Here is an 18,632-nt window from a genome sequence, read left to right on the forward strand (position 1 = left end):
CACGATTTTTGACCCACGATACGATTCAAACCTCGATATGGGATGGAGGGGGAGGGGGAGGGGGGGGGGATGGGTTCAAAAGATATTTTGAGGAAATTTTTATTTTTTTTATAAAATAACATTTGAAAAGCCTGTATAAACTGAACACCAAACAACAATATTAACTATGCAAAATATTAACAATATACCTAAGTAAAATAAATGATATAGCCACAGCTATAACACTTCTGTTTTCTTTGTAATAAAATACTGTTGAAAAACAAAAAGTAAAAAAAGTCATTCTTCTTCAATCAATCTTACATTTACAAAGAAAATTAAATGGTAACTGTTTTTTTACAGTTACTCGCGTAGTGTAACTCGACCTAGGACGGTGACAAAACAAAACGTTGCGCTTTTCTAAGCGTGTAAAATGGATAGCTATATTGTATGGCGGAATACCATAGCAAGTGCTTATGAGCACTTCGACTTGGCGGAGTAATATCTTCACTCGTGAAAAAACCTCTCACCGGCCCCCGCTCCCTCTAGTGAAGATATTACTCCGCCAAGTCGAAGTGCTCATAAGCACTTGCTATGGTATTCCGCCATACAATATAGCTATCCATTTTACACGCTTAGAAAAGCGCAACGTTTTGTTTTGTCACCGTCCTAGGTCGAGTTACACTACGCGAGTAACTGTATTTAAATAGGGAAAACGTGGAGGTGTTTGGTAGCTGACTTAAAAGTATTAGGAGGGTCCGCGATCTCTGGATTGTTTGCCATGATGTTTCCTCACATTCTTCAACTAGCTCGCGTGACGCGTCACATGATTGGAAAGCTTAAGGTAGCACACGTAATTGGAGGACGCTTTTTATAATGTCTACGAATTTTATAATGTTAACTTCAAATAATAGGCTACTAATAATACTAATAGTAATTTAAAGATGTGGTAGCATTGGATCTGGACAGGAAGGATAACTGGGAGCTGGAAGGGGTGTGTCGCGAATCGCGATTCTGCCTTCTCACATCGCGATACAGGTTCGTGGACCTGCGTATCGCGATTTCGATTTAATATCGCATATCGTTACAGCCTTAGCGCAAACCCATGATATTTATGTTAATTGTTGTTTTTTGTCATTATGATTGTTTGTTAAAGATACAACCTTTATCTTTATCTTAAGATTATCTTTCCCTGATCTTGTGTAAGTTCTGCAATGAAACAAATATGAGCGACAGGTGCACTAACACCTCATAGCATCAGTAACTCCTCGACAGCCCTACCTAGATCGGTTTCCCTCTGCGTTTGTAATGTCTGCTCAAAGGAGACGTTGGGCAGCTACTCAAAGATCTCTCCTTTAGAAAACTGTTCACAACGACAAGAGATCTATAAACATCAATATAATCACACACAAAAAAAGCGTTACATGCATTATATAAATTATAAATAATAGGAATTTCATCATCTGATCAATCTGAAGGATTTAGTGAGATTCTGGGGGCTGTTCCATAAAACAAGATTAGAATACAAGCCAGACTTATTTTGGTTAGTCAGACTTATTGTCGGTTGATTCTGTTTCATAAAGCAAACTTAAAATAGTTCAAACTCAGTTACCCTGGCAACTTATGCTGGGAAACTAGCCTGGTCCAGGGCAGGCTAACTGTCAGGCTAAGCCTCAGTTGTTACACAGATCCTCTAACACTGACCAATAGGAACACAATTACTGACACTCTCTCATACCATTATTTGACTTTAAACACTATAAGTCCAAAAATAAATATACAGTAAAGAAAATCAACTTAAATAAGACAATGTTAAATTAGACAATATAGACCTACAAACATATATATGTCGGGGTTTATATACATACATATATATCCTACAGGTTTTCTTTTCTTACTGGCTGAATGTTTTGTGATTTAATTAGATAGTTTTAAAAATGTATGAAACAGAACATTTAAAATAAATAATTACAAAATCACAGTATACATTTAAACTGGTAAGATAAATCTGAGCTTAGTAATTGCTATATTAACCTACACTTGATTTACCCCATTACAATAGTCCCTTTACAGTTATTAAAAATACACTAAATTGTAGGTTTAAAATTCTAAATAAGGCATGTGGTGGAAGTTTTATGATATTCATTGATCTTTAGTAAAATATAGATGATTCAAAGAATGTCACATGTGTGTCTCTCACTTGTAGTGAGAGAAGATTATTTTTATGTACCTGGGGAGGCAGAAGGGAGAGGCACTCCAGAGAACAGACGAACAAGGACCTCTGACCTAGATGTCAGAAGGCCATTTGGTGAAGGAGGGCTTAGTCTATGGAAAACTACTGGTAGGAAGAAGGCCTTGGAACGGAGATAAAAGCTGGTTCAGTCTGTCTGGGGGTGTGTCACTCTTCTGCACAGGGTAACAACTGTGTATTAGACTGCTCCTATTCTTGCAAGAATAAATACTTCTATTTTATAATTTGACTCTGAGTGTCTCCCTTACGCAGTGATGTTTGTTTGATGAATTTTTGCCACAACAGGCACATCTATGTCCAACAACAAATGTTTTAGCATATATATATTTTATGTACTTTATTATGTCTTTCAATTCAAATACATTTAACAATTATACAAATGGACAGTTCCTTTAAAGACATAATATTTCCCCCCAATAAATCTTATTTTTGCTTCTACTTTTTTCTTTTGTGATAATACCCACCAACACATAAAAACAATTAGAACAAAACCATTAAGTAGTTAGACACTTTTACATATGAAAAAAATTGAAAAAAATCAAACATTCACATATTTATATCAAACTCTTATAATGACACAATTCATAATAAGTTATTAAATTAATATTATTTAAATATCAAATATTAAATAAGTAAATAAACACAATAACAAATAACTAGAATTACGGGAGGGAAGGTTATTTAGTTATAGGCTAATGTGTATTCCTTTATTTTATGGAATATTCTTTGATTTTAGAGTTGCACATATCTTTTCAAAATGTATACTTTTGCTCATAATTTCATGTTATCCTCTCCATAATGCACTGTATAAACTAAATAACCAAACCTTCTTGCTTTCTCCAAAAAAAAAAAGATTGCTTTAAAAGCTGTAATTCCTAGCATTCTAATTAAATAAGTATAAGTCATCTTTTTTAAGTAGCTTAGGTCCTAAACCCAAAACGGTAACACTTTATAATAACTGCACGCTATTAATCATTAGTTAAGCATTAGTAAACAGTTAATTCATCATTTATAAAGCATTCATAGACATTAATAAGCAGTTTATAAATACAGCTACAAATGCTTTATTCTTGATTTATAAGCATATCTATTTCTAATTTCTAAATGAAGTATAGCATTATTTACAAACCAGTTATTTAGGAGTTGTCAGTGATTCATAAGATCACTTAGAAAGTGTTAGTAAATGTAGTAAATTCATGTAGTTATAAAGCATTTAGTAGTGGTGAGTTAACTATTTTGTGAGCTCATCTAAAGTGAGGACTAATCATGCCTTGTAAAGCATTTACAAAGGAGATTTAAAGGCTCATTTGTCTTCTAAACAGAAAAAATAAACAAACACAACACAGCGATACAGAACATAGAAATATTAACAGCCTTTAAATCTCCTTTGTAAATGCTTTACAAGGCATAACTAGTCCTCACTTTAGATGAGCTCAGAACAATAGTTAACTGACCACTACTAAATGCTTTATAACTACCTGAATTAACCATGAATTACAGTAGAAATTCATGTTAATAAAGCATTTATTAACACACTAAGTAACTATTAATATACGCCTGAATAATAAGATGTATGAATCTACATTTAAATAGTTTATTAATCATTTACTTATACTTTCTAAGTAATATTATGAACCACTGACAACTCTTAAATAACTGGTTTGTAAATAATGCAGTACTTAATTTAGAAATGATAAATTGATCATTAATAACATATGAAAATATGATTATTAAACACATTATAGATATGCTTTTAAATCAAGAATAAAGCATTTTTAACTGTATTTATAAACTGCTTATTATTGTCTATTAATGCTTTATAAATGACGAATTAACTGTTTACTAATGCTTAACTAATGATTAATAGTGTGCAGTTATTATAAAGTGTTACCCCCAAAACTATATTTTGTATCTTTATTATATTTGGTTTCTTAAAAAAATAATATTCCCTGAATTAGGCCTACTTCTGTTCAATTGTTTTATTATAAGTATAAAATTAGTGTAATGAGATATAAGTTCACTGCAACTGATCCAACAACCTAAAGATAAATTATTATAATCAGAAGATATTTCTGGTGTTATAAAATATCGCATAGCCTATTCATTTTCAAAGCAAAATGTATATTAGTCAGAATTATTGCGCTCCTATTTGGCGCGCATGCGCGCAGCAGCGCTCGTTCAATGTGAAGTTTACAGCAAAATTGAACTATTTGCACGACTTTCTAAGATTTTCAGATGGAGAATATTCCTGTGAAATGTACGTTTGGCAAACACCATGTCTCAAACGCATAAAACACCACAAAATATATGCAGTTTGATGGTGGATCGATTTGATCTATGATCGACCTCCAGGGCTGCTTAAGAAATGCGTGCACACGCAGTTATCTAGACTAGATAAACCTGGATCAAATTAGTGGGATTGCGTGAACTTGAATTACCTTTTATGAAAAAAGCTATTTTTTTGGTTCCTCTGTCCATAGAACGTTTGAAAAGTACCTGACAACTGGCACTTCAAACGGGACGGGTTCTATGGTCAGATGAAACAAAAAAATTGCTTTTTTGGCAGCAAACACTTAAGATGGGTTTGGTGCACACAGGGATAAAAAGTACCCCATGTGTAAAATGAAATACTCTGCTGTATCTTTACTGCTGTGGACCTAATTTTCTGCCAGAGGTCCTGGACATCTTGTTCAGATACATGGCATCATGGATTGGATCAAATACCAACAGATAAAAAATCGAAACCTAACAGCCGGGGCTAGAAATCTTATAACGGGCCATGTTTGGATCTTCCAACAGGACAGTGATCCAAAAACAAATATCAAAATCAAAACAAAAATGGGTCACTGAGCACAAAACCAAGATCTGCAATGGCCATCCCAGTCCCTGGCCTGAACCCTATAGAAAATGAGTGGGCTGAACTGAAGAGAAGAAGCACCAACATGCATCTGGGAATCTGCAGGATCTGGAGAGATTCTGTATGGAGGAATGGTCTCTGATCTCTTGTCAGGTGTTCTCCAAACTCATCAGGCATTATAGGAGAAAACTCAGAGCTGTTGTCTTGGCAAAAGGAGGTTGCAAAAAGTATTTAATAAAAGGGTGCCAATAATTGTGGCCAACGTGTTTTGGAGAAAAACATTTATTTCATAATGTGATTTAGCCCCACTTTCAATTCTCTTGCTTCAATGAAAGGTTAGAATTTTGGCAATTTTTTGAATGAAAGATCAAAAGGATAAACAATGCAGATTTATTTTTTACAGCCAGTTTTGATCATATTTATCAACTACAGGGCCATGTCCATCCTCATCATTATTCAGAAGGCTCACTATAACAGTATCATCTGCAAATTTCAGACAGTGCCTATTCTCATACTTACTCCTACAGTCATTTGTATATAAAATAAAGAGCAAAGGTGAAAGAACACATCCCTGAGGAGAGCCTGTAGAGGTAAGGGCTTTTGAAGATAAAACACCATTTACTCTAACACACTGCGACCTGTTAGATAGAAAATCTAGTATCCAACCAATAAAGTTAGAATTCAGGTTAAAAAGGGACTGAAGTTTTTCAGCCAACAAAAATGGCTGAATAGTATTAAATGCTGAAGAGAAGTCGATAAATAATAGCCTTGCATGAGTTTTTGAGGATTCCAGATGTTGATAAAATGGAATTTAAAGGGCACCTATTATGACATTTAAAATGTTCCTAATGTTGTTTAGGGAGTCCCCAACAACAGTTTTCCATGCATGCAATGACAAAAAACACTTTTGTTGTCGTATAATATGCATTTATTTTTACCTGATTTGCTCACCGACTCCCAAATGATTCGTTCAACGACTCATTTTTCCAAACCCCTCCTTTGCGCGACGCTAATCTGCGTTGATTGGTCAGATGACCCAGCAGTGTTTACATAGATAATACTTATTGTTTAACACGGAGTACAATGATGCTTTTATCAATTAAATTGTGTTATAATAATGATATAGTCCACTGCTTTGTAGTTTGTAGAAAAAACTAAAAATAAGATAAAGAATTTAATGTTATGTTAGCGAGCATAGCCCACAGTTCATATTGTAAAAGCACAATCAGTCTTTGTTTGCATTAGCCCGATGCATAAACACGTTTAAAAAAAAAAAAAATGCAGTTACGTTACTACGAGGTATTACTCTATTCTTTAAGACAACTCCGAAAACAGACAAACACTTCACATATCTCAATACAATTGTCATTGAAGACCTAGAAGCTAAACGGTGCTTACACAACAAACTAAATAATTATTAAGCATGCTACATAAAACATAAAAGCAACAATTATTAATAACACTTACAGGTTGTGATACGGAGGAGGAAGCTGATGCAAATACACTTGGAACTGAACCTTCCTTCAATATCAGCCGGCTCGCGAATCCAAGTTTGATTGCATTTAAGTTGGTAAAGCAATCGTCTTCAAAAGGGCGCGAACAAAGCACAGGCTCGGACTATACTTCTGTGGTAAAGTTGTATATATGAATTGTAGCCACTTAGTCTTCAAATGCTCCTCCTTGGGCAGATGAAAAAAGTTGTCTTTTGAGCCGCACTTCAGAACACAGCGTCTCGTCGCCATGACGTTTTCAATTATTCCCTGGCCTTGGAGCGCAATAAGTGGGCGTATCGTATTCAAATAACTTGACAAGTTGACGTCATCTAGTCAGAGAAAAAGCTTCGGTCTTCTAACGATTCATAAAAATGACTCAGAGTCGACTCTTACTTTTGAAAGACAATAACTTTATATACGGTGCACTTTCATATTTCAAACTTTGCAGGATGTTTTTGTTCACTTAGATTTATGTTACACACTACATGAAAGGTAAATTCCAAAATTCCATAATAGGTGCCCTTTAACAACGTAAGTATTGCATCCTCAACACCTCTACTAGCCCTATAGGCAAACTGGAGAGGATCTAACTGCTCTTCTACATGCTTCAGTAACTCTTGCTTGACCAACTTCTCAAAAATCTTCATCACCAATGAGGTGAGAGCTACAGGTCGAAAGTCATTTAAGACCTTGGGGTTCTTACACTTAGCTACAGGAATAATTATAGTGTGTTTCCAAATCTTTGGCACTGTTTGTGTCTGAAGTGATTGATTAAAAATAACTTTAAAAATCTCACTTAACTGATCAGCACAAGACTTAAGGACTCGACCACTGATGTTATCCGGGCCTGGGCTTTTTCTCACATTCGTTTGTTTGAGTAATGATTTAACCTTAAATACATCAATATCAAAATAAAGAGTACAATCACTGACCAAATTATCACACATGTGACTGTTTTTTTCGCTAAAATTACTGTTAGAAAATCTCATATAATTTACTTTACACTGAATTTAGACTCAATTTTCCTTTTATACTGAAGTTTAGCCTTTACTATTTCTGCTCGTACGACCTTCCTAATTTCAGCATATGCCACTTTGTCACCACTATTAAAAACAGCCCTCTTTTCTCTTAACAAATGTTTCAGTTCTTTAGATATCCAAGGCTTATTATTAGGATAGGAAACAATAGTCTTAGTTGGGATCACACTGTCCACACAGAAAGAAATGTAACTACATACCGCATCAGTAAGTTCATTAATGTTGTCAGATGAGTTTTGAAAAACAGACCAGTCGGTACAGTCAAAACAGCCCTGTAGGGCCAGAGTGTTCTCCTCGTTCCACACCTGCACCACACGTGCCTGCACCTTGTCTCTATGTAGCACAGGTCTGTATATGGGCAGAAGATGTACCACATTATGGTCAGAGAATCCTATGGGAGGACCTACAACAGACTTATAGGCTCTCTTGATAGAGCCATAGCAGAGATCCAATATTTTGTTCCCTCGAGTGGGACAGGTGACATACTGGGTGAAACTGCTCAGCGACTTGTTACATGTGACATGATTAAAAATCACCAAGAAAGAAGCACGGGGCATCAGGAGAAAAAGAGTGTAGTTTTTGGGCTACTGAAAAGATGACATCAGAGGCGGATTTTATATCTGCTCTTGGGTGGATGTACAGTACTGTCAGAAAAATTTGGGGAAATTCCCTAGGCAGATAGAATGGTCTGACGGACACAGACAACAGCTCAATGTCCGGCAAACAAATCCGTTCACGCACAGTGGCGCCGTTGCACCACTTTGGATTGATGTACAGGCAAACACCCCCGCCGTGACGCTTCCCCTTCGTCTCCGGGTCACGATCCAAACGGATCGGAACTCCAAAAACTATCAATGTTCACGGAAGAATCCTCGTCAGTGTCAGACAGCCACGTCTCAGTGAAAGCCATCACACAAGCGTCCTTGAACTCACGCAAAGAGGCCACACACGTTTGCAGTTCATCAGTCTTGTTCCTTAAGGACTGGACATTAGCCAGCAATATCGTTGGTAAGGGAAGACGTTTCTTTTGCATTAGTTTCCTTAGTCGTTGTCGCACTCCTCCACGTTTCCCTCTCATCCTGATTTGTTTATCAGGTGCAACCGGACGCCTAGAACTTTGTATCGGAGCATTTTCACTGACTAAAAAGTCAAAACAATCAGACTCCCCGCGACTTAATAGTCGAGTTGCATCTAGGTCCAGCACATAATTGCTTGATTTAAATCCCAGGAGAAAGTCCCTTGTGTAATGGATCCTGTCGGGCTTCACAAACAAACCCCGAGCGATGTTCAGCACGATTGTCAGAAGTAGAAAAAAGAATATCTCCATTGCTGGGCCCAATAAACACGGCGCACACACGGTACAAAAAAATGTTGTAATTTAGGCAGACGCAAACAGTGTGGGATACGAACAACAAACAGACACCTGCTACTGGGTCACATGCAGCTGAGCCGCGCCCCGTAATGTCAATGTCATGTTGACATTACTCCCAGACATTACTGTTGGTTTACCAGACATTACTGTTGGTTTACTTGCAAGAGTATAACCTTGGTTGTGCTGTTGTTCCTTCCCTCTTTAGGTCAGAAACTCTACTACTGTAGTGGTGTGATTGGGTCGTTGCGTTCCAAGTGTCCGCCCATCACGTCCCACCTTTCCACCCTGTGGAGCTTGTGAATTTGTCCCAAAATACACAGTTAAATTAAACATTGTCTTTAGAACCTTGGAAATGCTTTATTTCCTTTCCAAACCTTTCTCAAAGTCCTTGCGGCAGCGTTCTGAACTTGTAGAGTCCAAACTTGATGTAAATTGGTTGAGGTATCACCCAGATGTCCATTACTGTGTTAGTGGGTGAGATTACATTGGCTGTTATTCCAGGTTCCTGTCCCTTTTTGTGGTCCTAAACCAATGTGTAAAAAGATTTGTCTTTTTCTTGGTTCTTTGTTCCAACCGTGTTCTAGCCAGTTTGGGGGCCCTGGGCAGTCCATGGTCATTCACACCAAAGGAGTTGAGGTGAAAATCGGTGATTAGATTAGTGATCAACGGGTTTTTGATGTCGTCACCTCTGGCAGTCCTTATTACTATAGTCCTTTAGTTGTCTTTGAGGGTCCGATCACATCCTTCTGTCTTCTTAATCACAGTATGACAAAGAGACTCCTGTTGTGAAGTATGGACCTCTGCTGCCATCATGTCTGCCGTTCACTACATTAGGCATTTAAAAGCTCTATTGACAAAATGAAAACATGGAAAGCTCAAAAAGCAAACAATATTTCATGTCTTTCAGAACAAAAATGTATCCTGATTCAAGCAGAATGAGCATAAAATAAAAACGGTTGATAAAATGAGTAATGAGTTTAATCGATAATTTTTGGCTTTGCTTCAAGTAATGAAGTAAAAGTGAAGGAGACAGATCTCTCTCTTTACTGACTTATAAGAGCCAAATCCTCTCAAGAGAAGAAGAGAAGAAAAGAGTCCAGTTTCAGAGCTACAAACAATTTTATGTTGTATTTGCATGGAAGAGTAGAAGTGGAAGATAAACTAGATGTTCTGATGAAAAACAAAGAATATCAGATTCATTTCTCTCTCAGAGGTGTTATGGCCTCTTCTTCAGCTCCCTGAACTTCAAAGGTATTTTCCAGTGTGAATTTTCGGGTGCTCTTTCAGTTCATCTTCTGTAGTAACGGACTTCCAGCACTGAAACACACACCGCCGTGTCTTTTCTGCTGTAATATTACGAAATAATCTTCTTCTTTGTGTGAATAGTCATGTTTGTGTTTCTTCAGGACTGAAGCCCAATGAATCGGTTTACCGCACTGATCACAGTTAAATGGTCTTTCTTCAGAATGAGAAGTGATTTCAGAGAGAAATGCTGAGCCGCTTCTTCCCAGTGTGAACTCTCATGTGAATCTTCAGACTTGATTTACATGTGAAGTGTTTTTTACACTGAGGGCTGGAGACAGATTTATTGCCTTCTGTTTTTCCTTCCTTGTTCACGTCCATCAGGTCTATAAGAAACATTAAATCATGTGAGATTTCAAATGAGAGACAAATATGAAATGAAAAGTGAAGCTCAAAGTCAAGATCACGGAGTATAATAGTCATTTTAATCCCATCAAATCTGGTCAACAACTGCTGAGCTCGATTATGATCTATTTTAATGTCATGAAGATGATTTGTGTTATAAATCACTAGTTTGGTCATGAAACTCTAGATGCTGGCTTGACATATGATCTGAGAAATCACAGTTTCCAACACGACACAAGCTGATTGGCCTCTAAGCTTATTTGTTTAACGTTTGTTGTGAAAGGGCCGCCTGTCAACAAATTTGTTGGACTGAAGGAAAAGCAAATTCACGCCTGTACAATAGCGCAAAAGCTTATTATCATGTTGCACAAGATAATGCACGGCCCCATGTCGCACATGATACTGCACGGCCCCATGTCGCACATGATAATGCACGGCCCCATGTTGCACATGATAATGCACGGCCCCATGTTGCACATGATAATGCACGGCCCCATGTCGCACATGATACTGCACGGCCCCATGTCGCACATGATAATGCACGGCCCCATGTCGCACATGATAATGCACGGCCCCATGTCGCACATGATAATGCACGGCCCCATGTTGCACATGATAATGCACGGCCCCATGTTGCACATGATAATGCACGGCCCCATGTTGCACATGATAATGCACGGCCCCATGTTGCAAGGATCTGTACACAATTCCTGGAAGCTGAAAACATCCCAGTTCTTGCATGGCCAGTATATCCGTTCCCTATATAATAGGAGTTTTCAACAGCAATAAAGTAATTTAAAAAAACAAGAATTACATGATATAACTAGCCTACTTAAAGAAAAAAACTGGCACTATATAGAGTTGCTTCAAAGAATCTTCTGAGTAAGTGCTAATTTATTATTTCACACAGAGTACTATTGCTGACCTTGCAAAATATATCTTATTGCAGGAAAAATATGACTTGATCACTGGCTTTTCTTTACCAAGAATAATTGAAATAAAAAAGAAACTAAGCATATTTGTCTTTTATTAAACATTTAATAAATTTCAAAAATGGTGTTCATCAGGCTGCACCTCCATCACAGGCTCCTCTCCTTTCTGATGTGGCAATGATGTGCACTACGGCACATGTGACCATAATGTCACAGTCCCTGTCAGGTGCAACCCTCAGACTTTTCAGACACTGAAATATTCCCTTTCGTTGCCCATGGTCAATTTAAATGTGTGCCCTTGTCCTGGCTAGAGCTGCGTTGTCTGGGTTGTGGGTCAGGGAATCTCTTGTAAATCACCCACATAATGGAAAAAATATAGTTCTGTTAGGCTCAGCATACGTGTAGCCTATGTAATACAGTGTGCATGACACTTATATTTTCCGTTTCCATGTTCAAATAATGTGCTACATGTGAGACTGAAAATGATTGAGTGCACAGATCCTGGCCATTTTGTTTCCACATTTGTGATATGGTATAGCGTCACACACCAAGACATTTTAGTCAGTCAACTGCATACTTTTTGATTCCATTCCTTTTTTTTTATTTGATATAAGAGCAATAAATTTGCAGTGACACTACCAATATCACTACTAATTAAGGACTGAAATCCTGGATAGAACCCGTATCCTTTCAGTGATGTGGGTGTATCACTGAAATAGGCGAGACCACGCATGCAATGCTAGCGGGCTAAGGCTAGTAGCAGAAGTTCGGAAAGTTGGATATAAGTAACGAATTCAAAGCAATCCGATTGTTTTTATAAAGAATAGTATCGGAGATATGTTAAAACGTTTTAAAATAGAAAAATGCTCCTTTATAAAATGTGTAAAGAAGAAAATCAAGGATTTATGAATCAATTAGACGGAGCTCCAAACACAAACAACTCGCTCAGTCGCTACACATGCGCAGTGATCAACATTGTATTCCTGATGCAAGTACATGCGGTATTTCAGGTTAACAGGATTAGATCGCGGCTTTATAAACGGAGGTGATCCGGGAAGTCCTTTAGAGCAGTTTTTGAGAGATATCGTCTTTTCTCGTGGGAGTGTCATTTGCGTCATTAATTTGTTGGAACAAACGCCCGTGAGGGGACGCCTCGACGCCCGTGAGTGAGGGGACGCCTCGACGCCCGTGAGTGAGGGGACGCCTCGACGCCCGTGAGTGAGGGGACGCCTCGACGCCCGTGAGTGAGGGGACGCCTCGACGCCCGTGAGTGAGGGGACGCCTCGACGCCCGTGAGTGAGGGGACGCCTCGACGCCCGTGAGTGAGGGGACGCCTCGACGCCCGTGAGTGAGGGGACGCCTCGACGCCCGTGAGTGAGGGGACGCCTCGACGCCCGTGAGTGAGGGGACGCCTCGACGCCCGTGAGTGAGGGGACGCCTCGACGCCCGTGAGTGAGGGGACGCCTCGACGCCCGTGAGTGAGGGGACGCCTCGACGCCCGTGAGTGAGGGGACGCCTCGACGCCCGTGAGTGAGGGGACGCCTCGACGCCCGTGAGTGAGGGGACGCCTCGACGCCCGTGAGTGAGGGGACGCCTCGACGCCCGTGAGTGAGGGGACGCCTCGACGCCCGTGAGTGAGGGGACGCCTCGACGCCCGTGAGTGAGGGGACGCCTCGACGCCCGTGAGTGAGGGGACGCCTCGACGCCCGTGAGTGAGGGGACGCCTCGACGCCCGTGAGTGAGGGGACGCCTCGACGCCCGTGAGTGAGGGGACGCCTCGACGCCCGTGAGTGAGGGGACGCCTCGACGCCCGTGAGTGAGGGGACGCCTCGACGCCCGTGAGTGAGGGGACGACTCGACGCCCGTGAGGGGACGACTCGACGCCCGTGAGGGGACGACTCGACGCCCGTGAGGGGACGACTCGACGCCCGTGAGGGGACGACTCGACGCCGACGATAATGTTATGCCTTGAAATTAATACATGATTAACTAACTGTATTTTTTATTAACTCATTTTATTGTATTTCTATGTACATTTCTGAAATGCACTTTCTGTAAAGCTACTTTGAAACAATATGTATTGTGAAAAGCGCTATACAAATACATTAGAATTTAATTGAAAATAAGCCTGCTCCCGAGCAGGGTCAAGCTTACGCACCTGTTGCTATGACAGCAAGTCCAGGATGAGCGTCGAAGAACCAAACAATCCAAGATCATGCTAAATCGCCAACAATCAAATCCAGCTAACTGAGTTAGAGACGTACAAAGAACGGGCACCTGATGTGAGATTTAAACACAGCCACTGCTCTCGTCCATATTGATAAATAAATGCCAATTTTTTGCATGGAAACAACCGTGCACCCAATTTTCTGTTGTACACTCGTTTTGTAAATGAGGGCCACTGTGTGAAAACATCTACCAATCGTAAATATAGCAGTAAATACAATTTCTATGGACTAAATGCATGTGAAAAATAAAGGTCACATGGTGAGCTGCTACAGGAAAAGCCAAACTAACTTCAAGATTCCAGATTTTGTTTCTCAGCAGATAAAGATGAACTACTCACCGTGATCTCAGACTGCAGTGATGTGGTTTCTCCACTGTATGGATCTTCATGTGCAGCTTCAGGGCACTTTTAATAGAGAAACTCTTTCCACAATGATCACACGTGTGCGGCTTTTCTTTAGTGTGGATCCTCTCATGTCTTTTCAGAGATAATAAGTGACTGAATCTCTTGTCACAGTGTGAACACTTGTAAGGTTTTTCTCCAGTGTGGATCCTCTCATGTGTTTTCAGAGATAATAAGTGACTGAATCTCTTGTCACAGTGTGAACACTTGTAAGGTTTTTCTCCAGTGTGAATTCTCTGGTGCAGTTTTAAACTGCCCGCTGTAATAAAAGTCTTCTCACACTCAAAGCACATGTACTCTCTCACACCAGTATGTATTTTCTGATGTACTTTTAAATTAGGCAGCTGTGAAAAACTCTTTCCACACACAGAACATGAATACGGCTTCTCCTTCGTATGAACTGTCAGGTGTGCCTTCTGGGCTGATGAACTACGAAATGATTTGCAGCATTGATCACATGTGAACGGCTTCTCTCCGGTGTGGATCCTCTCATGTGTTTTCAGAGATGATGACACACTGAATTTCTTGTCACAGTGTGAACACTTGTAAGGTTTTTCTCCAGTGTGGATCCTCTCATGTGTTTTCAGAGATGATGACACACTGAATCTCATGTCACAGTGTGAACACTTGTAAGGTTTTTCTCCAGTGTGGATCATCTCATGTGTTTTCAGAGTTGATGAGTGACTGAATCTCATGTCACAGTGTGAACACTTGAAGCCATTTTCTCCAGTGTGGATCCTCTCATGTGTTTTCAGAGTTGATGATCGACTGAATCTCATGTCACAGTGTGAACACTTGAAGCCATTTTCTCCAGTGTGGATCCTCTCATGTGTTTTCAGAGATGATGACACACTGAATTTCTTGTCACAGTGTGAACACTTGTAAGGTTTTTCTCCAGTGTGGATCCTCTCATGTGTTTTCAGAGATGATGACACACTGAATTTCTTGTCACAGTGTGAACACTTGTAAGGTTTTTCTCCAGTGTGGATCATCTCATGTGTTTTCAGAGATGATGACACACTGAATTTCTTGTCACAGTGTGAACACTTGAAGGCATTTTCTCCAGTGTGGATCCTCTCATGTGTTTTCAGAGATGATGATCGACTGAATCTCTTGTCACAGTGTGAACACTTGTAAGGTTTTTCTCCAGTGTGAATTCTCTGGTGCCTTTTTAACTTGTCCGCTGTAGTAAAAGTCTTCTCACACTCAAAGCACATGTACTCTCTCACACCAGTGTGAATTTTCTGATGTACTTTTAAAGTTTGCAGCCGTGAAAAACTCTTTCCACACACAGAACATGAATGCGGCTTCTCCTTCGTATGAACGGTCAGGTGTTTCTTCAGGACTGATGAACTAAGAAATGTTTTGCCGCATTGATCACATGAGAACGGCTTCTCTCCAGTGTGGATCCTCATGTGAAGATTAAGAGTGTTTTTTTGTGGGAAACTCTTTCCGCACTGATCACATGTGAACGGCTTTTCTCCTGTGTGGATTTTTATGTGTTCTTTAAGGTGTGCTGATTGCTTGAAACTCGTCCCGCACTGATCACATGAGAACGGCTTCTCTCCGGTGTGGATCATCATGTGAATCTCAAGATTATGTTTGGCTGTGTAACTGTTTCCACACTGAGTGCAGGTGAAAGATTTCTTGGCTCTTCTTTTCTTTAAAAATGTCTGTTTAGTCTTTGAGCGACTCAAAGGTTTTTCTCCAGGTTGGACATGATGTTCCTCCTCCACTTCTCTCAGTTCTTCACTCTCCTCCTCCACTTCTCTCAGTTCTTCACTCTCCTCCTCCACTTCTCTCAGTTCTTCACTCTCCTCCTTCACTTCTCTCAGTTCTTCACTCTCCTCCACTTCTCTCAGTTCTTCACTCTCCTCCTTCACTTCTCTCAGTTCTTCACTCTCCTCCTTCACTTCTCTCAGTTCTTCACTCTCCTCCTCCACTTCTCTCAGTTCTTCACTCTCCTCCTTCACTTCTCTCAGTCCTTCACTCTCCTCCTTCACTTCTCTCAGTTCTTCACTCTCCTCGCTCTCTTCCATCGGGTCTAAAATCAAAGAGAAAAAAAATACTTAATTTTCAGTACATCAAAACAATTCCAAAGAGATATGAAGTGAAAGGACATAACAGTAAACCATGATGTAAACAACTTATATAAATATTACAATAATTTATTTTTAATTTAACCTTTTTATAAATTATACATCCCTGAAAATTTACAAGCATTGACCTTCAATTATTAAAACATTATATATAAATACTATATTTCAGTAGTGAGAAATATTAAATATATTTGATCAATGACAATTATCTAATGTAATATTAATACATTAAAAAATATACAATAGTTTCATAATTTTGACACCAACATTTAGATAGATGATATTTAGTTCATTAAACTAAAAACTTAATTATTAAGGGCCAGTTACAATAAACTTTTCCTTCCACTGACGTCCATTCATACGCATGTGAATGTGGGACACCGGAAACACAAGATCAAGTGAATTTCGCGGTGAGAAAAAACACAGTTTTGCAGTAAAGTGCAGTAGATTGTATATTTTTGGAATGATAATTTTTTGTCATATTTGTTTGTAATAAAGACTGCAGAGTGTGAACTCATTTCAGTGTTTGCAACATGCTCAAAGTGTAGACTGACCGCGGGCTTTAACTGGTTTTAAACTAACAGTTTTATTAGCATTATCTGTGTCCAACATGTTTCACTCAACCCTGTTAACTTCTGGACTGATTTTCCTCGAAACTATTTATTAATTGTGACACCCAGGAAGTGACATCACTGGGCCAGTGTTGCCAGATTCTGCTGGCGGGTGGACAAAATTTGGGGTCAGTTCGGCAGTTTTCAAACATCTAAATGTTATAGTTTAATTGTTTAATAAACAAAACTCTAGTGTGCAATGTGCATGTATTCCATAAAATCAGTAAACATGACACTGTTGTTGGGGATTGCCACACTGAATGCCGGTTCTTTAATGGGCTTAACCACTTCAGTACTCTGATCATATCTTTTCCACATTTATTTTGTGCAGGGTTTCACCATATAACATATCAATTATGCATTTGAGGTAGTTTCTGCAATAAACAAATAAACAGAAGTAAATAACCAAATGTTAAACATACATGCTCACATACTGTTGTGATAAACAGTAGCCTACATGACAGATTAGACTATTTTAACAGTTCTCTCAAAGTGTGTTTAGCAGAATAAGAAAGCAAACAGAATATAACAGAATATATAAACAACCTAAGGTACATTATAGTGCTGGGTATCGATTCAAATTTCAAGAATCGATTCGATTCCGATTCTCAAGATCTTGAATCGATTATCATTATTCGATTCGATCTGATCCGATCTTATATTTTTAAAATCAAAAGTTTTAACTGTTCATGAACAATCAAGTGTTTGTATTAAATAACATTCACAAACATACATTAATGTTGTAAAAATTGATTGTTCACTCAATGTATTGATGTTAGATAAGGCATTAATGTTAATGAATGGTGTCTTAATGTAGTGTTACCAACTAAACAGGAGATAAAACGTGTTTTATTTGACTTAATTGACTGTCCTTTTATTTAATCCAAAACTGCGTTCATATTTAAAAGGCCTTTTAAACTAGATACAACGAACCGCACACGATACCACTTTAGGGGCCGTTCACATATCGCGTTTTATGCGCGTGCAAATTCAGTGAGAAGCACTTCAAAGCATCTCAACAGGTCATGTGACAAAAACAAGCCTGTTACCATAGACATGTATAAAGGCTAGATGGCTCAAGGCGGAGTCAGCTGTGTCGTCAACTTGGCGGCCATCTTAGGTCAGGAGACTGCGCTGCTGCTCCCTGCTGCTGTGGACGGAAGGTGAGTGACAAGTGCTCGTAACTTGCTGAATTCTTGACGGATTTACAAACGGTTTGGTTTATTACAAACCTTATTAACGTGGCTATGATTTGTGCTGATGCCGATGTTTAAATTGTAGCTTCACGTTTTGAGAAACGCTTAACATTGCAGCGTAGCTGTGTGTTTCATGGCATCCCTGACGTTTATGACACACCAAGCCGTTTGAAAATCGGTTGAAAATTGAGCAAAATATAGTTATTTCAGCACTACATGCACAATAGACGTTTGTGCACGTCGTGTTTGTGCACGCCGTGTGACGTCGTCGGGTCCCATTGGCTCTCAGCGCCGGTAAGCCATCTAGCCTTTATACATGTCTATGCCTGTTACGGCCTTTCCGTAACAACATGGAAAGCTCGGCCGAACAGCTGATCATAGCTGTACAGGGCGGCTTTTTATTTCTCATCTCAATGAATATATCTAGTAGTAAAGCTAATGCAAGGGCTAGAAATCAATTAATTATTTGATGATACTTCCTCGTCATCATGGAGAGCGCAGTTTGCACGAGTTTGCACCGCTTTCTCCTCTC

General features: G+C 39.2%; 2 protein-coding genes across 2 annotated transcripts in view; one reads left to right on the forward strand and one right to left on the reverse strand.

Annotated features, from left to right (window-relative positions):
- Positions 1–18,632, forward strand: part of LOC306999735 (uncharacterized protein) — a 501,826-nt gene that overhangs the window by 166,149 nt on the left and 317,045 nt on the right. The window lies entirely within an intron of this gene.
- On the reverse strand, positions 5,282–16,234 carry LOC307008453 (uncharacterized protein). The gene is made up of 2 exons (XM_079631247.1): positions 14,132–16,234; positions 5,282–10,614 (listed from the first exon to the last, which is right to left on the reverse strand). The coding sequence occupies exons 1-2, from the start codon at positions 16,231–16,233 to the stop codon at positions 10,572–10,574; spliced, it is 2,145 nt and encodes a 714-aa protein (XP_079487373.1). The 5' UTR covers position 16,234; the 3' UTR covers positions 5,282–10,571.

This window comes from Phoxinus phoxinus, assembly GCF_949152265.1.
Source record: "Phoxinus phoxinus genome assembly, chromosome: 1".
NCBI lineage: Eukaryota > Metazoa > Chordata > Actinopteri > Cypriniformes > Leuciscidae > Phoxinus > Phoxinus phoxinus.